This window comes from Oncorhynchus masou, chromosome 7 (assembly GCF_036934945.1).
Source record: "Oncorhynchus masou masou isolate Uvic2021 chromosome 7, UVic_Omas_1.1, whole genome shotgun sequence".
Taxonomy (NCBI): domain Eukaryota; kingdom Metazoa; phylum Chordata; class Actinopteri; order Salmoniformes; family Salmonidae; genus Oncorhynchus; species Oncorhynchus masou.
The window spans coordinates 22,193,049-22,216,966 of NC_088218.1; the positions used below are offsets into that span (position 1 = coordinate 22,193,049).

The 23,918-nt window shown below is 43.5% G+C and overlaps 1 protein-coding gene across 2 annotated transcripts in view; it reads right to left on the reverse strand.

The window, feature by feature from the left end:
- The window catches only part of LOC135543501 (nck-associated protein 5-like), a 171,682-nt gene that overhangs the window by 112,473 nt on the left and 35,291 nt on the right, over positions 1-23,918 (reverse strand). For both annotated transcript variants that reach the window (XM_064970812.1, XM_064970814.1), the window contains exon 3: positions 9,423-9,496. In XM_064970812.1, the coding sequence (XP_064826884.1) occupies positions 9,423-9,496 (74 nt within the window). The remainder of the gene's footprint in view (positions 1-9,422; positions 9,497-23,918) is intronic.

Consider the following 23,918-nt stretch of genomic DNA (forward strand, 5'->3'; position numbering starts at 1 on the left):
CGTGACCAGTTTCTGCCGCCATCGTCGTCAAGGTCTGTGTTCCCCCCCGGACACTCGTTCATCAGGGGGCGATAATCATGGGATAAAATGCAATGGTGTGCATGTGTGTGTGTGTGTGTGTGTGTGTGTGTATAAATGTCCCCCCCTTCCTTAATCTTCAGGGCCTCAAACACTATTTACCACATCTTATTGACTCAGACAAAACACAACTGTCAAGCATTTGTATACATTTCTGAATGTCTGAACACTAAGTGAGGTACGCTAAAGTCTAAATACCCTTTTGAAACTAAAACCAGAAGTGTTGATCGCATTTTTTTTTCACTTTTCATACGAGCCGAGCGGTGGGAATGCCATAGTGTAGACATGGGCGTTTATTTACCCAACACACACACAGGCTACCCGGCTCGGGCTACACTGCTCTCAACCAACCTAGACAGCAGTCAGGCTATGGAAACCATCTGAGCTGTGATCGTCCACTTTGGAATGGTCCCACCGACCGCAAACTGGGACAGCCATTTAACATTTTGTTGGGGGGGGGGGCAGATTGAACGTGCAACATGAGTGGGATCTGTGATAATTTGCCTCTGTCATGTTCCATTAAGCAAGGGGAATGGGTTGGCGTGATACAGTGGGGCAAAAAAGTATTTAGTCAGCCACCAATTGTGCAAGTTCTCCTACTTAAAAAGATGAGAGAGGCCTCTAATTTTCATCATAGGTACACTTCAACTATGACAGACAAATTGAGGGAAAAAAACCCAGAAAATCACATTGTAGGATTTTTAATGAATTTATTTGCCAATTATGGTGAAAAATAAGTATAAGTGCATACATTTTACATATAGATGGTCCTGGGAATCAAACCCACTACCCTGGTGTCACAAGCACCTTGCTCTACCACATGAGCTAAACAGGACCACAAAACCTACAGCATATACAATGTTATAAAGCAATAAATACTGTAAAACAAATCAATACTGAAATGATACAGCATGGTTTAATTCATTACTAGCACCCAACCCCAATACGTGTTGACTGAGTCAGTCTGGTACTTGACTGGAGGTGAATAGCACAGATGCAGCTACTGCGCCAGACCAGCACCTCCTCTATCTCGCCACACATCTCAATACAAGGATGTCTCTTGACCGTGTCAGTCAAAACAACTGCATGCTTCGGTGAATACGTACAAAAGAGCAAAAAAAACATTGTTTAGCCTACTAGCTCACCTTGAGAATAAAGCCAAGGAACTCCACTCAAAACATCCCAGGAAATAATCGCTCACCCAGTACATCTAAAGCATCACAACTGTAGATGCCACCCATTTTGCTGAAAATAGAACAACATAGCGGCTCAAGCGCTGTGATGTGTGTACGTGGTGCCATAGTTAGCATGGCAGGCCTCATGAGATGAATGGTGTGGAAGCCATCGGGTCGGTTGGGTAAACACCCGTGTTCATTAAGTAATTGCACAAGGCCACAGTGACCAGTCTTCTTCACCGGATCTGATTTTTCCACAAGAACAGTCCTAATACCTCCACTCAATGAACCTACAGTACTGTAAGCAGCACAACAAAAAGTCCCTTTATTATAATGTTGTGTAATGTCGTTTACTTATTCAACCTATTTAACCAGGAAAGACCCCTGAGGTTAGAACAGAGCCCTTCTTTGTACAGCCGACCAAATCAAAACAAATCAAAAGTTTATTTGTCACATACGCCGAATACAACAGGTGTAGAGTAGACCTTACAGTGAAATGCTTACTTGCAAGCTCAAACCAATAGTGCGAAATAGGTATTAGGTGAACAATAGGTAAGTAAAGAAATAAAACAACAGTTTAAAGACAGGCTACATGCAGTAGCGAGGCTATAAAAGTAGCGAGGCTACATACAGACACCGGTTAGTCAGGCTGATTGAGGTAGTATGTACATGTAGATACGGTTAAAGTGACTATGCATATATGATGAACAGAGAGTAGCAGTAGCGTAAAAAGAGGGGTTGGCGGGTGGCGGGACACAATGCAGATAGCCCGGTTAGCCATTGACCTCGGTCATGCAAGAATTGAACACAAGCACACAAATCTTCAGTAACAGGATGCTTTCAAATCCTAAATAGATGACCACTTAGCTTATGCTTGACCTTGAGCACATCACAAAGAGAAAATGCATGACGCTACTGTGGTACCGTGTGGACTGAATGGTGGGGGTGGCGAGTGGATAAAGGACCCGGCATAACACTTCAGTCACTAGCCTAAGTGCTTTCCTTCTCCACTGTACAATGGCACAGAGATATTACGGCGGGTTAAGATGACTCGCCCTTCAGAATGTATTAGCGAAACGCTTCATTAACCCGTTCGATTAACCCCTTCTACTCATAAGCGCCATAAAACTGATGCATGTTTTTAGCCAGGCTTGGCCATACTGATAAATCACGGGAGACCCACAGGGCTCTTACAGTTAGCCTACAGTTAAGCCTCGGGTTAAACCAGACCGAACGCTGCGTTCAATTGGGATCAAGGGTGAATGCAGTGTTCCATTTGGCTTCACCAGGCTCTTTCAGTAGCCACAGACATAAACAGCACTGGACCAGACTGGGTTGGTGTTAGTGTTAGTGGTTTGAGATCCGTATACTGTGGCAGTCATGGCCGACTTGTGTTATGGGCCAACAACAGTGTCAGGCTTGAACTAATTGGCCGAAGTGTTTTCGTCATCTGGTCTGTTTATATGAGTTTATCTTCAGTTAATAGATAGTGCAGTATTGACCAAGAAGATGCACAGCTCTCCACGGTACTCTGATTAAAGACTAAGCAGCTAAGCTAAGGCTAAGCTAAGACTAAGCTTAGACTAAGCTCAAGCTCAAAAACAGATGGAACATACAGGCTAAAAGCACATGCTGCATATTTCCCCAAGCATTGTTCAGTTCTCTGTTTAGAATTTACTCTTGAGTAGCTCAAAGTATGCTATTTTCATCAGGGCAACACTTGTAAGAGCTTGAAATAACAACCACTGATTACTAAAATAAACATATTTCACTGAATCTAATCAAATCCAAAAATGTATTTGATGGGAGTTTTCTGAGGGAAAAAGAGGGGGGGGGGGGGGGTCTCCGCAAAACATTTCTATAGAAAACCAATTGATTAATTTATCTCCAACTATGGTGGGGGAACTGACCTCTAATCAATGCATTAGGCTAAGTCTCTTACTCACAGGAGGGAACATAAATACACAATTGACCTTATTAGGTCTCTGGTGGGGGCTTAGCATTATCAAATGAAGGCATTAGACTGGTCAACTTATCCAATTACAGTTGTCAAATGCATGGCCTTCACCCAAGTGAGATGGCTGCAGAACAGAGCCTTGGGGAGCGAAGTTGCATTGTGGGCCATACCAAGGGAAGGCTCGGCCCTATCCTCGTCATCTGGAGACGGAGAGATGGAGAGAGGCAGAGAGGGCCACATACTTCCACACAGGATTACATAGCCTTTCATCTACCGAGACCGGCGGCAGTGCCGTTAGAGGAACAGAAGGATCTTTGAGGTCGAGACATGCCTTGTAGTAACATCAGTGAGCCGCACAGCTACAGTCACAAGCCGTTAACATCAGTGGAGGAAAAGCCTCCTCCGTTAGCCTGCTATCATCATAGTGGATGAACACACACGAACATAAACATGAACACACGTGCCCACACACACACACACACAGGCTCTCCTTCAATGAAAGTGCCCCTCAGTCTGTGCCCAAAATGGAACTCGAATAAAGATGTATTTAATCATGTACTCAACTATGAACTGTTTTTGATGATCATAGCGCGGCCTTAAGGGTCTCATACTGAGACGCTGCAATTTCATGAAGGGAGGGATTATTGCCCAAATAAATTAGAGGAAATCCAGAAGGAAAATAAGTCCAATTACTATGGATGAAATCCCATTTTCAAGCTAAACTGGTAAATGAACACTGCTCTGGTGGCTATAATTCACCATCTAAGCATAATCCAGTACTGGTGAGTAGTGGCAATGTCCTGATCAGGCAAGGACACACACAGACAAATGAAGGACAGCTATGGGAATACAATATACATTTCTTCCAAGTGGCTGAACATTAGAGAACGATAAAGAGTTGCTTTTGACTACTTTTAGACCCAAAGAGAAATACATCCAAACAAAGATATTTCAAAATGGACAGATAATCTATCAAAACCTACTGCCAGACCTCCCACTTCACTCAGATTTGGAGGGATAATTCCTCTCTAAAGATGATAAATAGTTTATTGATCAGCAGATGTCCTGGCTCATGTCCATTCAGGAGGGGCTGCAGATGCACGACTTGCCGGTCCTCATAGCCTAAGAGACTTTCCTCCATAGATCGCCAGCAGTGTGCCCATTCTCCCCTGCTCCCCACCACACCCCCTGCTACCCTGAGCAGGCCCCCTGCCTGCCTGCCCTCCCTGAGTCCTCCAAGGTGTGGAGGGGTCACAGACAAACAAAGACACACACCATCTGCTAAGGGTAAGGCCAGGTGAGACCAGCTTTGGCCACTTGGCTGATCAATGGACAGAGTTCTACATAAAATGTAGAACACAGACACCCAAAGGAAAGTCAATGGAGATTTAGTATGCAGTGAAAAACACTTTCATTACATAAGATAAGACCACAGGCAATCCCAACCATACACGCAGACACATGGACAGAGTGCAAGAAGGAGGGGATGAAGGGAAAAAAGGAGGAATTGGCAGAAAGAGGGAACAAAAACTAAATCTGCATTGTTTTAATCCAAGGTCAAGGAAGATTATATATTTCTGTTCCCTCGACACAGCAGCTTTTCAGACAGGGCACGTGACCTTCCACCCGGCCAGTCATGCTTTTTAGTGTCCTAAAGCAGCATCCATATGTCCTCATCCAAATCACGCCTGCCCCTATTCAATGGCTCACTGTCTAAACAGAGAGAAAGCTGTCACTCACTTCACTTTCACCACATTCCCTCTCTATTTACATGTAGAGATAGATATACATGACATAGACGTAATACTGTTGTTTGGCCAAATACATCTACTGTGAATCTGTCTTTTTGGCCAATCATTTCCACATACAATCAACCTTTATCTGATACGATCAGAGAGAATCAGATATAACCACAACAACCATAAGGAAAGCTTATATGATGCATCATGACATGTCTCGTCTTGTTTGGAGGTTTTCAATCTGATGTTGACACAGGGCTGTGGAGCCTTTGTTTGTGTTTGTCATGGACGTCATCAGAGTTAATGAAATAATGAGCGATGCCGCGACAGTACCCCACTGTGGTTTTGTTCTGTGCTCCCTCGGCCAGTGATGCTGTGTGTGTGTGTGTGTGTGTGTGTGTGTGTGTGTGTGTGTGTGTGTGTGTGTGTGTGTGTGTGTGTGTGTGTGTGTGTGTGTGTGTGTGTGTGTGTGTGTGTGTGTGTGTGTGTGTGTGTGTGTGTGTGTGTGTGTTGTGGAAGGGAGTGGATACAAGGAGGACTATTTTATGGAACAGATGGGTTTGACATATGATGAGAACACTGGCAAAAAATGTTTTTTGGAGAGAGCTTTCTTGTATTCGTTGGCAGACATTATCATATCTTTTAAAGTGTTTGATTTGTAATCTGTTTTTAGCCTGCAAAAGCCTACAATACATAACAATAGCGAAACTGTGGTGTAGATATTGGGGGGATAGAACAGTAGAAGGGTGTCCGGGGCTCCTCCCCCGGAATTTCTTTTGACATTTTAAAACGCATTTCCTGCTATTTATACACAGTTTGACATGACTTATTATGTCTCTCTTCAGGGGTATTTTTAGGGGTATATGGAGGGGTATTTTGAGGGGTATATGGAGGGGTATATGGAGGGGTATATGGAGGGGTATATGTAGGGGTATTTTTAGGGGTATATGGAGGGGTATTTTGAGGGGTATATGTAGGGGTATTTTGAGGGGTATATGGAGGGGTATATGGAGGGGTATTTTTAGGGGTATATGGAGGGGTATTTTGAGGGGTATTTTTAGGGGTATATGGAGGGGTATATGGAGGGGTATTTTGAGGGGTATATGGAGGGGTATTTTGAGGGGTATATGGAGGGGTATTTTGAGGGGTATTTTTAGGGGTATTTTTAGGGGTATATGGAGGGGTATATGGAGGGGTATATGGAGGGGTATATGGAGGGGTATATGGAGGGGTATATGGAGGGGTATATGGAGGGGTATTTTGAGGGGTATATGGAGGGGTATATGGAGGGGTATATGTAGGGGTATTTTGAGGGGTATATGGAGGGGTATATGGAGGGGTATATGGAGGGGTATATGGAGGGGTATATGGAGGGGTATATGGAGGGGTATATGGAGGGGTATATGGAGGGGTATATGTAGGGGTATATGGAGGGGTATATGTAGGGGTATATAGAGGGGTATTTTGAGGGGTATATGGAGGGGTATATGGAGGGGTATTTTTAGGGGTATATGGAGGGGTATTTTGAGTGTTATATGGAGGGGTATTTTGAGGGGCATATGGAGGGGTATTCTGAGGGGTAAATGGAGGGGTAATCTGAAAACACAGTACAAGTGGAAGTATAAGTGGAATAGAGCATCAAATCATATCACAGTTTATTGGTCGCGTACACAGTTTAGCAGATGTTATAGAGGGTGCAGCGTAATGCTTGTGTTACAAGCTCCGAACAATGTAGGAAAAAACATCAAACAAAGGGCATTTACAATAAAGTACATACTATTGAAATCAGGTACAATATCCTATATCTGTGTAATACTACTCTATAATGTGATAGACTGTATAAATATAATTTTGCATTGGGTCTATAGGACACAGAAATAACAAGCCCTGAAGTGGAATCCAATTCTCTCTCTCTCCAGCTTCTTGATGGATTGATTGCCTTAATTTTCCCAGGAAGAAAATGAGGAATATAATGTAAGTCCTCTCGATAAAGTAGCCGTAAGACACAGGGGAATGGGGAAGGAGGCGGGCCTGTCTTTATCAGTCCTGAGTTTCTGCTTTAGCCCAACAAAAGAATGTATGGCGTCATTTATCACTGTCACTAACAATGTCGAGCAACATTCGAGGAACAGCGCAATCCCTAGGATCTGGCCTGTCAGGTCTGTCAGCGTAGCTGTCTATTCCAAGGAGGTTTATTACCATGAATTTGAATATTGTAATTATATGTACAGTTGAAGTCAGAAGTTTACAAACACTTAGGTTGGAGTTATTAAAACAAATTTTTCAACCACTCCACACATTTCTTGTTAACAAACCATACATTTGGATGTATTTCAAGGCCTACCTTGAAACTCAGTGCCTCTTTGCTTGACATCATTGGAAAATCAAAAGAAATCAGCCAAGACCTCAGAAAATACAGCTCAGGAAAGAGATGCGTTCTGTCTCCTAGAGATGAACATATTTTGGTGCGAAAAGTGCAAATCAATCCCAGAACAACAGAGAAGGACCTTGTGAAGATGCTGGAGGAAACAGTTACAAAAGTATCTATATCCACAGTAAAACATGTCCTATATCGACATAACCTGAAAGGCCGCTCAGCAAGGAAGAAGCCACTGCTCCAAAACCACCATAAAAAGTCAGACTACGGTTTGCAACTGCACATGGGGATAAAGATCGTACTTTTTGGAGAAATGTCCTCTGTTCTGATGAAACAAAAATATAACTGTTTGGCCATAATGACCATTGTTATGTTTGGAGGGGAAAGGGGAGGCTTGCAAGCTGAAGAACACCATCCCAACCGTGAAGCACGGAGGTGGCAGCATCATGTTGTGGGGTGCTTTGCTGCAGGAGGGACTGGTGCACTTCACAAAATAGATGGCATCACAAGGGAGGAAAATGATGTGGATATATTGAAGCAACATCTCAAGATATCAGTCAGGAAGTTAAAGCTTGGTCGCAAATGGTCTCCCAAATGGACAATGACCCCAAGCATACTTCCAAAGTTGTGGCTTAAGGACAACAAAGTCAAGGTATTGGAGTGGCCATCACAAAGCCCTGACCTCTGTCCTATAGAACATTTGTGGGCAGAACTGAAAAAGTGTGTGCGAGCAAGGAGGCCTACAAAACTGACTCAGTTACACCAGCTCTCTCCGGTGGAATGGGCAAAAATTCACCCAACTTATTGTGGGAAGCTTGTGGAAGGCTACCTGAAATGTTTGACCCAAGTTAAACAATTTAAAGGCAATGCTACCAAATACTAATTGAGTGTATGTAAACTTCTGACCCACTGGGAATGTGATGAAAAAATAAAAGCTGGAATAAATCATTCTCTCTACTATTATTCTGACATTTCACATTATTAAAATAAATTGGTGATCCTAACTGACATAAGACAGGGATTTTTTATTAGAATTAAATGTCAGGAATTGTGAAAAGCTGAGTTTAAATGTATTTGGCTAAGGTGTATGTAAGCTTCCGATTTCAACTGTATGTTAGTTTTAAGTTTTCATTTGTAGGTAAGTGATTATTTATATGAGCTACTGGAAGAAAAATGTTGAATAGATGAAATTATCATTATCTAATTATAATATCATTCTGTTTCACTTACAGAAAGAATGTATGCATACACACAACTTAAAAATCCTTAACAAAAATAAACAATGATCAATAAAAACCCTAGCTATTGCCCCCACTGTCCTTCCAGGTCTAAGCAAGTTCATGGATTCCAAACAGCCCCTAGTGAGAAGACCCCAGCCGCTCTCATGGGCCAGTCCACACAATAACAACCAGGCCCCTCTAACCTGTCATTAGGTCACTTTCCTGGTCAAAAGAGGAAGGGTCTCCTCTTCTAAAGTGGTGTGAGTGAGACTGTGGACAAGACAATCATTCCTTTACACACCACTTCCTTACCCTTCTATTGAAAGTCGGCCTGCTGTAGCAAAGGCCCTGGTCAGCGGTCAACCTCTAACCCCCACCATCCACCCAGGGTCCACTCAGAGGCCCCTCTCCCAGGCCTCCCTGCTCGCTCAAGGGGAAAATTGTTGCTGGATGGGGAGAAAACAGCTCTTTTGACATGGAGAGTTATAGGATAATGGGGGTGAAGTTTGAAAAATGGTCTCTCTTTTCTTCGGGCGGTGTGACATTCGAGGGTCTAAGGATAGGTTTGAGGGCCAAGGTCATGAGTTTGGCCTCTCCGCATCCCCATTGTCTCCATGAGAAATGTCCCCAGCCAACCCCAAAACTGAAACGGACTGAAAGTACATCTGTCTTTCCCCACCTTCAGCAACCTTGTCCTCACCACCACTTCACAATAGCATTCTCTCACCAAGACTGCACACAAATCATTGTGTCAGCTTCCCAAACTTAACAACATTGTACGGCTGGTTCTCATTGAGAATAGATTGCGTTCAGCTGTTAATATTTATTGGCAACTAGCAGCAGCTGTCAAAACGTAGATCGAGGATCCTCCCTTACCTTCGGACATTCCTCCGCTCTTCTTCCAGCTGTTTGAGTAGCTCCTCGGTGCACTTGTTGGCATCCATGTACCCCTGTAAACAACAGATGGAGATGAGTGTCAAAGATGGATTCCATGTGCAAATATGGATGAAAAACATCAGTAATATCAAGAGCAGCCCAACAATCCTACACTGTCTTCATTATTAGGAAGTTCAGGGGTCGGTTTCCCAGATTAAGCCTAGTCCAGAAGTAAAAAATAAAAAAACTCTCTCAATGGAATGGAGATTCTATTGTGTTTATCAACAGCAGTGGTACCTTCCCCCCCTCTGTATGGCACAAGGCCATACAGAAGCCTACACGGAGTATGAAGAAACAGACCAAAGCCATAGTGCATATTGTGTATTTTTCCAGCCGGTGCCTTGTTTCCAAACACTCCTCTTCCACGTGTGAAGACGAACACTGAGGCAGAACTGGACTGTGTTTCAAAGAAGGTGTGATTCATTCATACTCTTTTTGGGGTGTTCGTTTTCAGGGAGTTGGGGAAGTGTGTAACTCCAGAAGCACCGCTGGGTAACTTCGCCGGGCTGACCCTGAGTGCAGGCGGCCAGCTGTGTAGTGTCAAGAGGGAATACCTTCACACACACATACTCCACACACACACACTCCCAAAGTGTGCTATTGAATTACAGCATGGCCCAAATGAGCAGAGACCCGGGAACAGTATGGAAAAACAGATGTTCAGCTTATTTGACACTTTGCCCTAATGATGTGCTCATCTATGCCATGTCTGTATAGTGAGTATAAGCCATTATTGTGGAAGAACTAGGCCACCTAGCCATAATATTCCACCCAGCTGTTCTTTGGAGAAGCCGATAGTGACTGTGTCAGTGGTTGGCTACATACGAACATCCAATAGCGACTTATTTATCCTTCGGTAGCGATTGTGGCTAGCTTGAATTAATTATTGGTATTGGTGACGCCTCTCTTGGGTGAAGCGTTATCTCACGGCCACAGATGCCCCCCCCCATTGATTTTTAGACCTCCGTCATGTGCTGTTCACGTATAATTGAATCATGGGGAATTCCTCTGAGAGATGACCCAGCTGCGTATCGTTTAGACTTGTCCCATGAGCATATTTTTCATGCTGGAGACACTGTGTGTATCTAGAACACGTAAAATATGATGGTACAGACAGTATACATTATATGGTATAGCCGACATTGTGGAACACTCTAATGTTCTTTCTTAAGCTGAAAATAGAGAGAAACCCACCTTGTCGGAAGAGCTTTCTTCTCAGAAGTCAACCGTATGGCTGGCACCAGGGCAATTATCACACTTCAGGATTGACCTGAGGCTAGCCACTGGTGGTGCCCACCGTCTCCAGTATGCCCCCATGCCAACTGAAGATGGCACAAGCCCAAACCTCCAGCCAAAGTTGCCAGTCAAGGGCATACTAGGTGACCAATGATCATCAAGGGCACGGACAGAGGCCAGAAGAACATGGCGAAGGCCAGGTTATGATGCGATTTGTCATTCATAAGAAAGGATATCCAAATAACCTGATGAAATCATCTTATTTTTCACTTTCTTCAACATTTGCTGTTAAACGCACCTACATGTACTTCCTTGTCCTCATATCTGAACTGAATAATTTAAAGTGTTGGTGCTATTTATCAGTGGTGTCCCCAAGGCCATCTGGAAGCCATAAGGTGCGACTACACCCAGCAGAGATGCCAGTCACACTAAACCCACTGAGTGCCATTAGGACCAAATTAAGTTGCCAGAGGCCTCCCGAGTGACGCAGCGGTCTAAGGCACTTCAGTGCTTGAAGCGTCACTACAGTTCCGGGTTCGATCCCAGGCTCTGTCGCATCCGGCTGCGACCGGGAGACCCATGAGGCGACGGAGGGGGAGGGTTTGGCCGGCCTGGGATGTCCTTGTCCCATCGCACTCTAGCGACTCCTGTGGCGGGCCGGGCTCAGTGCACGCTGACACGGTCACCAGTTGTACGGTATTTCCTCCAACACATTGGTGCGGCTGGCTTCCGGGTTAAGGGGGTGTCTTACAGTATCAGAGGGATAGGATAGGAACATGGGAGAATCATCTGAGTAGAGTCCGACGTTTGCGTGCAGAGGCTTAGTTAACAAAAGTAGCTAAACATCAGCTATAGTGCATCTAGCTCTATAAACTTAGAACGGAAAGAAGTTGTCATACAGAGGAATATCTGTTGTTAGAGACCACTAGCCACATAGTCTCACAGATCCAAATCCCAACTTGAGATCCCTAGTGATTTAAGCAAAAGTCCACGTTAAAGCAGATCTCAAGTTAGGATTCAGCCTGGTAATGATTTTCCCTGTCTCTCAGAGAGATCTACCCATCACCAGAGTGCCATGTCACCAAAAGATTTACACCCTGCATCAAACGTTAAGCGCAGCTAGCTAAGTCTCTGTTGTCATCGCGGAAACCTCTACTAATGATAGGGTTCTGGCATACTCCTCCTCATACGTGAAGGCATGCAAAGAATGTGCAATGGTCTGTCGTAATGTCAAATGGAGGGTATTTAAACCGAAGATTGAAGGCCTGACTCGTATATGTTATGTGGAGCACGCTGCCGTGTATTACATTACATCTTTGGTGGGGCATTACTCCTGACATTTTTACTGTGTGCGAAAGCTGCAGGGTTCCCACGGGCGCCAGCGCCTACATTGGGAGAGAGAAAATTATGGACCTTTGCCTCAAACTTTATCGAACGCATATTTCGGAAAGTACACTTGGAGTGCGATACAGACCAAATAATTCCTTGAGGTGGTTGAAGTGTCTAAATAGCACTAAAGCTCATAAGGACCGAATATCACCTTTACAGAAAACATCGCTAAATCTTTGGGAGGTTGTAAAAACCGTGCCCGGTGCGGCCTGCAAACTCCTCAAACTCCTCCGCAGCAGTGACCAGACTATACCTTCTCTATCTATACAACCCTCTAGTCAACAGCCTTGTGAGGCTCATTCGCGACGATCCCATGGATACCAAATCCTACATGGCAAGAAACCAAAGGAAGTTGTTTATAGGCGGTCTAAAAGTCATACGAGCTCAAGAACAGGCGATAAAATGTCTCAGAGTAAGTTAGCGATGATGGGGATCGATTGTGAACTGGCTTATCCAATGAAAATATCTGCAAATGTTGCTTATTTCACCATATACAGTCCTGTCCTCTGGTTCTCTTTGTAGGATGGACGCAAGACAAAAAATGAACCAGCATCCAAATTCTGCATTCAATTTCAACTTCAGTGTAGGAGTCAAGGGGAGAAATAGAGCACTGGGATTTGTTGAGCTGGAGTTGGCTGGCATAGGCATACACTTACATACTGTAGTTTCCTTTGTGCGTTTGTTCATGTTTCTGGTCTATGGCAGCCTATGGCAGCCAACCCTCAGTTCCTGTGTACTCTGTATGTGAGAGGGGTTGATAAGAAGGCTAGAGCTGTTGAGAGAGAGAGGGCTTCCCCCACTGGGCATGCTGTGAGGCCCATATCCTGCAGTCCTCCAACCGATCATGTGCCTCCTAATCTTTAGGACATTTTAAAATGAGCTTTGTCCCCCACTGCTACGGCACTCGGAAACTCGGCCAAAATAGCTTTGCTTTACGCCAGACACACATGCTCACGTGCACGTATGCGCACCCACGCGCAAATGTGTTTAAAATAAATGGTCCAAGAATTTCAGTAATAAAACATTAGATTCATTATTCATCCATGAGAGCGTCTCTCCCTCCCTCTCGGCTCTCTCTCTGGCAGATCCACACATACTGAAAGGCTGTAATGGATGGGATCATATCCCTGTCAACATACGAGTTCCTTTAGGTCTTGGCTGAGAAAAACCCAAACGCAGATACAGCCCTGACCCAGTTGCAGTATAGGGTCAGTATGTGTTTCAGGCTTCCTTTAAAGTCCTACCTATCTATAATGTGATTTCCTCCCAACCTCACCTCAGCAGGGCTGTAGATCTGAGACCCAGGCAGCAGGCGAGTGAGAGAGATAAGAAAGCTTGAAGCTGCCTAGTGGCCTCTGGGAGTGAGACCTGTCAGACCAGTCAAAGCCAAGGTCAGGATCTATCTCAACCCCAACCGCCAGCTCCCTCCTCTCTGGCCATAAGGCAGGCCGAGACCCGATGACATGGAAGAGTGGCCTAGGGACCCACTTTAGCCAACTGGAAATCTGCTCTGTGTGAGGCGTTCGAGGGGAGATGGAATGTGGAATTCCCGACTGGCTTATGACAGTCAAAGGTTATGCCTATAGAACGTAACACTTCTTTCTGAGGGAAATTTTATGGCTACATGGGAATGAATGATATTACAAACTTTCCTGGGTGTCAACACGTGAGAGCTCATATGGCTAAGAAGACTACCTCTTGCGCACCTCATGACTATGACAGCCCTCTGCGCTAAAGCCTCGGCACTGACTCGGAGAGCGAACGCAAGTCTTTATGTCTCAGGCAAAGTTAGGCATCAGACGGGCGGTTACACAGATATTGAAACTGCTCATTGTATCCGTCCTCAGCCCTGGCTTGAATCAATTAATGTTATCAGCGGCTTATCTGTAGCACAGCACTGATGATATTTCCCTCGGAGTCATTATTCAGGTCAAAATGTCTTCATGTCTCCATATCAATCCTGCCCATCAAACTCCCACCTGCCAAGACTGTGATAGATTAGATAATAACAGCCTGATGAAGGCTATGTTATCAAGGGTTACTATGGTGATTACATGTGATTTGCTATGAGAAGCCATGGAGAACTGAGTGATCTGGTTTGTAGGCCTTGGCGTCAGAAACCAATACGCCACCAGTATGAAGCCAAATGCTTTCTTCAGATTGCAGCAGTTGTTACAAGAGTAACAATAATAATACATTACATTTGTAGAGCTCTTTTCATTTGCAGACATAACTCACAAAGTACTTCACACTGAGAGCAACCATTCAAATAAAAAAGCTTTAATAAAAGGGCTAAAAACAATCGGAGAGTAACATACAATTCTATACACTCTAAAACCATATCTAAAAACTGCAGAAAACATGGTGGTTTCAAACGCCATCAGTGTAAAAGATGGAACAGGCTAAACCAGGTAGACAAAGCCTCCAATGCTAAATTCATCCCTTGCATACCACATGCAAACGGGGACAGATTTGGGAATATGGATTACCTGATGACACAAAGGAAGCCTGTTCATCCTCTAGGGTGGGTTTCAGTTATCTGATGTCCTCTTACAGCACCTTGCCTGTCCTAGTCCCAGCACACTCACGCATGCGCACGCGCACACACACACACACGTGCACACACACACACACGCACGCACACACACACACACACACAACACACCAGACGGACATCAACACCTCCCCGGGCCGTCAGGCGCACACACACACACACGTGCACACACACACACACGCACGCACACACACACACACACACAACACACCAGACGGACATCAACACCTCCCCGGGCCGTCAGGAATCCGAATGTGTCAGATTATCTTTCCAAACATTAAGATATATTCAACACTTAAATAGCCCCTGTCTCCTTTCTCCTCCTTCCAACGCTCAGTTGGCTAGTCAAAGAGTGGGTCATTCATTCCTGTGCAGTATGTGGCGGAACAGTAGCCAAGCCTGTTCCTCAAGCAAATCATACTCAAGAAAACTGAAAAATGGAATAAATCCAACCTGACATGCCCACTCCATAACACCCCATAGTACAACCTGTGTAGAGACGAAGCATATGCAACTACGACTGTATGTCATTTGGGAACTAAACATAGAGCCTCTGTTTGACAGTATCTCAGAAAACATGTGTGGAGGGTAGAGCACCTAAAGAACGGGTCTATTACAAATTCTAATATTTATTTTGACATTTTTAATATATGTTCAATTCATATTAAAAAGTTATATAAAGGCAGGCAGTGAAATATGAAAATACAAACTGAATTCATAAGCCATATTGATGTTTAGGACCATGCCATTAATTTAAAAAGGGTCTATTTTTCTCAATTTTCACCTAACTGATGTGTCCAAAGTAAACTGCCTGTTGCTCAGGCCCTGAAGCCAGGACAACACTATGAAGTCTGTAGAATTGTTAAAATAATGTAAGAGACTATAACACAATAGATATGGTACGAGAAAATCCAAAGAAAAACCAACCGGAAAAAAACTAATTTGAGAGCCCATGGCTCTTCCAATGGAACGCATAGGAAAATCATTCAATCTAGCTCCCAGTATGCAATTCCTATGGCTAGTATGCAATTCCTATGTCAGTAGTCGTTGTTCAAGGTTTCAGGTTTTGTTTCTTCCAATACGAAGAAGAATAATGAGTTTTAGTACTGGGACACAGACTTGGAAATTTGTTGTATGCGTGTGTGACAAAGAGGACACACAACTGCTAATATCGTTTTCCTATTGAACATACTTTTTTCCGAATGAAATATTATAGTTTAATTACATTTTAGGGTATCTGAGGATTATATAAAAACGTATATTGACTTGTTTTAACCATTTGGATTTAGAGGGCGCTATTTAAATTTGTGGATGAAAAACGTTCCTCTTTTAAACAAGATATTTTGTCACGAAAAGATGCTTGACTATGCATATAATTGACAGCATTGGAAAGAAGACACTCTGATGTTTCCAAAACTGCAAAGATATTGTCTGTGAGTGCCACAGAACTGATAGGTGGATTACAGGCGAAACCCAGATAAAAATCCAACCAGGAAGTGCCGCATTTTTTGAAACCGCCTCATGCCAATGACTCCTTATATGGCTGTGAATGAGCTACGAATGAGCTTACATTTTCCATGTTTTCCCCAAGGTGTCTACAGCATTGTGACATATTTTTAGGCATTTCCCTTGAAGAATGGCTGTAAGGGACCATATATGGCATGTGGTCACATGGTGTCTCCCGCAGAAAACCTTGCGTAAAATACTGAGGTTGCCAATACTGAGGTTGCCTCGACAGATATATTATCGAATATATTTGTTAAAAACACCTTGAGGATGGATCCTAAACAACGTTTGCCGTGTTTCTGTCGATATTATGTAGCTAATTTTGAAAAAAGTTTGGCGTTATAGTTGTAGCATTTTTCGGTCGATTTCTCAGCCAAGCATGGTGAAGAAACAGGAGCTTTTTCGCCTACAAAAATAATCTTTTGGGAAAAAAGGAACATTTGCTATCTAACTGGGAGTCTCCTGAGTGAAAGCATCCGAAGTTCTTCAAAGGTAAATGATTTCATTTGGTTGCTTTTCTTATTTTCGTGAAAATGTTGCCTGCTGCCAGCAGAGTCTAGCATAGCATTATGCCATGATAAACTTACACAAATGATTGTCTAGCGTTGGCTGTAACGCATATTTTGAAAATCTGAGATGACAGTGTTGTTAACATAAGGCTATTTATTTCATTTCATTTGCGATTTTCATGAATAGGAAAAGTTTCTAGGGGTATTTATGTCCGTTGCGTTATGCTAATGCATTTGAGGCTATGATTACGCTCCTGGATACGGGTTTGCTCGTCGCAACTGGTTAAAAAAGTTTAGCGGTAGCTTTTTGGATTCCTTTCTCTGCATGTTGAACGAGTGGATTACTCAAATCAATGTTGCCAACTAAACAGACTTTTTGGGATATAAAGACGGATTTTATCTAACAAAACGACACTACATGTTGTAGCTAGGACCCTTTGGATGACAAATCAGAGGAAGATTTTCAAAAAGTAAGTGAATATTTAATGGCTATTTGTGAATTTATGAAACCTGTGCCGGTGGAAAAATATTTTTAATGTGAGGCGCTGTCCTAAAATAATCTCATGGCACGCTTTCGCTGTAAAGCCTACTGTAAATCGGACAGTGCAGTTAGATAACAAGAATTTAGGCTTTTAACCGATATAAGACTTGTATGTACCTAAATGTTTAATATCCATAATTTTTAAGATTATTTATTTGAATTGCGGGCCCTCCAGCTTCACCAGAAGTTGTCCCGCTAGCGGGGCGCCTAGCCTAATTAAAGGAGTCCGACAGATCTGTGGCCTGACTTTACAGGCTGAGGATTGCCAGAGAAATAGAGAGACAGAGAATGAGAGAGATAGAAACACACAGTGAGGATAACCAGAGTTTGTGAGTACAGGTGAGTGAGTGAGTGAGTGAGTGAGTGGTGGTGGTGGTGGTGGTGGTGGTGAGTGAGTGGTGGTGGTGGTGAGTGAGAGAACCAGATGTTGATCCACCGGAGGGAATCTCAGCTTCTGTTTGTGCAGGCTTTGACAGGCAGGCACCACACCTAGCCATGCACAATTGGCTCTGCCAACATATTAACGAGAGCCGCAGCGATCAGGTGGCCTGGCTACCCCTTAGCTTCATGGGAAATGAGACACATTAGGCACATTCAGCAAGCGATATTCACTTTCAGTCAGTGTTCGCTTTGCTCAAACAGCAGCCATTCACTCTATATTGCCTCTCACCTTATTGAAGCTGCACATACTGTATATGCGTATCATTGTGTATTGTGTATCGGTTAAATTCACACCTTGTCAATGAAGGGTTTGTCGTTCTGGCTCACTGTTTTGGCCAGTGAACGGTGCTGAAAGCTCTAGAAAGGTCTAAGCCGGCTAGGCTAGTGTTATCCCCGAGTGAGTCGGCTTAGTGAGATATTTTTGTTCTCACCCAGAAAACTTAACAACAACAAGGAATCCTCCCCAGACACATGAAGTTAGTGACTTGTTTTATGACCGCCTCACCTAGCCTGACACCAGTAAAACAGCAAACTCCAAGCCAACGCTTATTATAGTCTTCGCTGCCGACGTTCTGGGAGCAACGAATGGAGAGAAGCCAGACTTGAGAACACATTCACGGTATAACAAATGAGCACAGTGAAATATAGCTAATGTCTCGTCAACGCAAATTCCCGACCCCCGAGAGTATGTTTTGTTAGATATATTTTTCTCCATACATATAAATATATATTTCTCCACCATTTGACCTGTCTTGCGTATTATCAATGTAATAAGCCCCACAGCCTCAGGTTTATTACAGTATATTTTCTCTGTTTAATCTGCTGGGTGATTTACTGATTAGGCTGGTTGTGTCACAAATGACACCCTATTCCCTATACAGTGCACTACTTTTGAACAGGGTCCTGGTCAAAAGTAGTGCACTCTATAGGGAATAGGGTGCCATTTTGGACGCTCTCTCTAGGTTGACCCATGTGTTAGGCAGATGTCGAGGCAGGCAGGCAAAACATTCCTCGGAAAAGCTGGAGCTGGAAGGTTAGGATCTGATTCTGCCTGATTTCCAAATCTCTTCTCCCACTGGAGTGGTCCTGAATGCCAGGGAGATTCCCTGTTGCCGGGGAGCAGGGAGCAGGAATGCTGAAGCCTGACAGAATGGTAATGTGACAACGGGAACGCTGTTTGTTTGCACCGCTGTCATTCTCCCTGCCGCCTCTCATCCTCATCACAAGCCATATTTCCATTTTAAGTGACAGTGATAGACAACAGATAGGTTTCCTATTTTGCCGGGGGATGTGTGTGTGTGTGTGTGTGTGTGTGTGTGTGTGTGTGTGTGTGTGTGTGTGTGTGTGTGTGTGTGTGTGTGTGTGTGTGTGTGTGTGTGTGTGTGTGTGTGTGTGTGTGTGTGTGTGTGTGTGTGTGTGGTGTGTGTGTGTGTGTGTGTGTGTGTCTGCCTGTGTAGTGTGTATAAAGGTCTTTTGAAACAGGAAAGAGAAGTGTGAGCAATGATTGGTTGTCGTAACTTTTGACCTCCCTCGGGTCTTAGATTGCTTTCATGCAGATACGGTGCAGAGGGCGATTTCCTGTCATATATTACAGTAGGGAGGAAAAGGTGTATCTGAACATAATGTTATGCCTACACCATACAGCCTCCAGCCTTCAAACCGCAATGTCCAATATTCCACAGCTAAACAGAACATCAAATTGATACTGTATGTATCAGCGAGCTTTGCACTCGAACCTAAAAGTGTTAACATGCTATGTAAGTGTTAATGTTGTGATGCAGATAGACACCGTATGAGGATGAAGTAAACCAACCTCCATTATTATATCTGCAGCGTCCATGGAAGTCCCTGGAAGTCCATGGAAGTCTGGACATTTGTTATATGTCTTCTTTGAAGCCATACCATATGTATGCAAAATGAGCCCATTAGTCGCTAAGTGATGACTGTCAGTCAACAAGAGCCTTCTCAAGAGGCAATTTCCTTTCCCTCTCTCGCTCTCTTCAACCACTTTAATGGGATCCGTGTCATGTGTTTCTAGTAGATTTCTGGGCACACAGGCTACTCGGTGTGTCTGCTGAGCACACAGTGACACACAGTCAAGTGATTTGGGGGGATTAAGTGGAATAAAAGCCTAATATCTGAGCAGCACGAAATGCTGAAAGGTACAGTGCCTTGCGAAAGTATTCGGCCCCCTTGAACTTTGTGACCTTTTGCCACATTTCAGGCTTCAAACATAAAGATATAAAACTGTATTTTTTTGTGAAGAATCAACAACAAGTGGGACACAATCATGAAGTGGAACGACATTTATTGGATATTTCAAACTTTTTTAACAAATCAAAAACTGAACAATTGGGCGTGCAAAATTATTCAGCCCCCTTAAGTTAATACTTTGTAGCGCCACCTTTTGCTACGATTACAGCTGTAAGTCGCTTGGGGTATGTCTCTATCAGTTTTGCACATCGAGAGACTGAATTTTTTCCCATTCCTCCTTGCAAAACAGCTCGAGCTCAGTGAGGTTGGATGGAGAGCATTTGTGAACAGCAGTTTTCAGTTCTTTCCACAGATTCTCGATTGGATTCAGGTCTGGACTTTGACTTGGCCATTCTAACACCTGGATATGTTTATTTTTGAACCATTCCATTGTAGATTTTGCTTTATGTTTTGGATCATTGTCTTGTTGGAAGACAAATCTCCGTCCCAGTCTCAGGTCTTTTGCAGACTCCATCAGGTTTTCTTCCAGAATGGTCCTGTATTTGGCTCCATCCATCTTCCCATCAATTTTAACCATCTTCCCTGTCCCTGCTGAAGAAAAGCAGGCCCAAACCATGATGCTGCCACCACCATGTTTGACAGTGGGGATGGTGTGTTCAGGGTGATGGGCTGTGTTGCTTTTACGCAAAACATAACGTTTTGCATTGTTGCCAAAAAGTTCAATTTTGGTTTCATCTGACCAGAGCACCTTCTTCCACATGTTTGGTGTGTCTCCCAGGTGGCTTGTGGCAAACTTTAAACAACACTTTTTATGGATATCTTTAAGAAATGGCTTTCTTCTTGCCACTCTTCCATAAAGGCCAGATTTGTGCAATATACGACTGATTGTTGTCCTATGGACAGAGTCTCCCACCTCAGCTGTAGATCTCTGCAGTTCATCCAGAGTGATCATGGGCCTCTTGGCTGCATCTCTGATCAGTCTTCTCCTTGTATGAGCTGAAAGTTTAGAGGGACGGCCAGGTCTTGGTAGATTTGCAGTGGTCTGATACTCCTTCCATTTCAATATTATCGCTTGCACAGTGCTCCTTGGGATGTTTAAAGCTTGGGAAATCTTTTTGTATCCAAATCCGGCTTTAAACTTCTTCACAACAGTATCTCGGACCTGCCTGGTGTGTTCCTTGTTCTTCATGATGCTCTCTGCGCTTTTAACGGACCTCTGAGACTATCACAGTGCAGGTGCATTTATACGGAGACTTGATTACACACAGGTGGATTGTATTTATCATCATTAGTCATTTAGGTCAACATTGGATCATTCAGAGATCCTCACTGAACTTCTGGAGAGAGTTTGCTGCACTGAAAGTAAAGGGGCTGAATAATTTTGCATGCCCAATTTTTCAGTTTTTGATTTGTTAAAAAAAGTTTGAAATATGCAATAAATGTCGTTCCACTTCATGATTGTGTCCCACTTGTTGTTGATTCTTCACAAAAAAATACAGTTTTATATCTTTATGTTTGAAGCCTGAAATGTGGCAAAAGGTCGCAAAGTTCAAGGGGGCCGAATACTTTCGCAAGGCACTGTATATGACGTACCGTTATCCCGTTAACTATCCTTACTATAAAAGTGTGTTATTGTAATGTTGGCCTATTTTCACCTTCTCTTTTCTGGGGAGAGGATTTAGAAATTGTATATAAAGTGCGAGTGAGATTTCAGGTAAAATCGAAAGATGGATTAATGCCGATAATAGCACACAGTCCAAAGGTGTTTTCAAAATGAGTCAACTTTCATAAATAACTACACCCTTTACACTCGTGGGAATTGGCCTATACGGATAGGGCTAAATGGAATGTGTCTTACAGAGGAAATATGGACAGCATATGGACAGCATATGGACAGCATATGGACAACATATGGACAACATATGGACAGCATATGGACAGCATATGGACAGCATATGGACAGCATATGGACAGCATATGGACAGCATATGGACAGCATATGGACAACATATGGACAGCATATGGACAGCATATGGACAGCATATGGACAGCATATGGACAACATATGGACAGCATATGGACAGCATATGGGCAGCATATGGACAACATATGGACAGCATATGGACAACATATGGACAACATATGGACAGCATATGGACAGCATATGGACAACATATGGACAACATATGGACAGCATATGGGCAGCATATGGACAGCATATGGACAGCATATGGACAACATATGGACAGCATATGGACAACATATGGACAGCATATGGACAGCATATGGACAGCATATGGACAACATATGGACAGCCGTGGCAGCAATTCAAAGGGAACCTTTTGGAGTTTCTGGGGAAATGATTAGACTAAAGGCGAGGACAAAACAGTTCACCTGACACAAGAAAATCCTCTGGATATATTCAGCGACATAATAAGAATATTCTTGGAAAACTGGGTAGTTGCAACATAAGACAACAACAAAAAATGACAAGGGTTTGAGTGAGAGGTCTCACTGGTGTTTCCAAGTGGAACCTCTCCAAAGTGTGCACCTTTCCTAAGTCATTTCGATTCACTTTTATGACTCAAAGAAGAGTCTTCAACTATAAAGTGCTTCTTGTAGTTATTTCCGTTTGGAACACGGCCCTGCATCCTGCCTTTACACAATGTTGTTGTTTACGCAATCCCCAAAATTGTCCATTATAAATCCCAATCTGGGTCAGGTGTTATGTTGCCAACACGACTAGCTAAATTATAAAATGCAATCTTACAGTGGAAAGCTTCGAGAGGAGCAGATCGTAATTTGGATGCGCTTCGAAGGGAGTCATGAGTGCATTCAGATGTGCGGTCTGCGGCAAATTCTTCACAACACAGAGAACACAGGCTCATTCTGTTCAGGACAACCCAGGGTACGACGCCATGTCATCTTGTCATTGTACTTCAAACATAGTGATCCTAAACGTTGACACTGTATATTATATGGGTTTTACGGTGTGGAATTGTGAAAAGCACATTGGATTCACGGGTGTTTGACTTGCTTGTTTGACATCAACGTGGTATTTATTACAATCCTCAACGTCTCATCTTTCAAAATACATTGAGTCCTCATCAGTTACAGTATTTCCCCCACTCAGACAACCAAAAAGGTGCTAAAGTTGCCCAATTACCATTAAGGATGGGGGTAACTTGTTGTCACACGCGGTGCTCAAGTTCAGAACACCTGTCATCAAAACCCATAAAGATCTGTGAAGCGGAGACCCAGAGCTCTGAACATCATGTATAGCGTGTTACTGTACAGCCACTGAGTTATCAGTGTCCAAAATCTGTCATTTTCATATAACCCATATAGAGGTATGAGTGTAACGGGCTACAGGGTTAAGCAAATTTTGACCATTATTTTTAAGAGGCCTTCACTATTTACAGTCAGGTATGGAATTTGAAGATGTACTGTATGCTTATTACACCGTAAGCAGTAAATCTCTTTTTATCATCATCTGAAGTGGGCCTCTATTTTTAGTCGCCATCTTTGTTTCATTGCTTCCAGATGGAACAGACTTCGAAGGAATTCGACATAACTTCTGGTTCGCATTAAGACTGGGGTGACATCATCACACATGAAAACTCTCTCGTCTTGGGGTTCGACAGATGCCTTGGAGCGTTAGCGCTAAGCCAAGGCGCTAAACCACTAAAGGCGATCCCAGCCCAAATAAGGAAGACAAGTCAATGGTCAGTCGGATATAAAACAAGCGTGTATCATTTGGCATAGTGATGTCACCATCTTCTCCGCTGTCACACAATGGATTTAAAACTGCGCATTTCATTTATTTGTGTTGTTTTCTCTTTTTCAAGATGTCCTCATCTTTCGACCTCTGATCTCCGGGATTGGCGAGCGATACTTCGGCGACTGTGGGAAGATGTCAAACGGCGAGAGTTCATCTTCCTTCGGTTAGGCCAGCTATTTTCTCCTACGATAACAAACACAGTTCTGTCGTTATTATTTGTTTACTTGGCTCACCCTCTTTATCTAGGGGTGCCCCCACCCTTGGC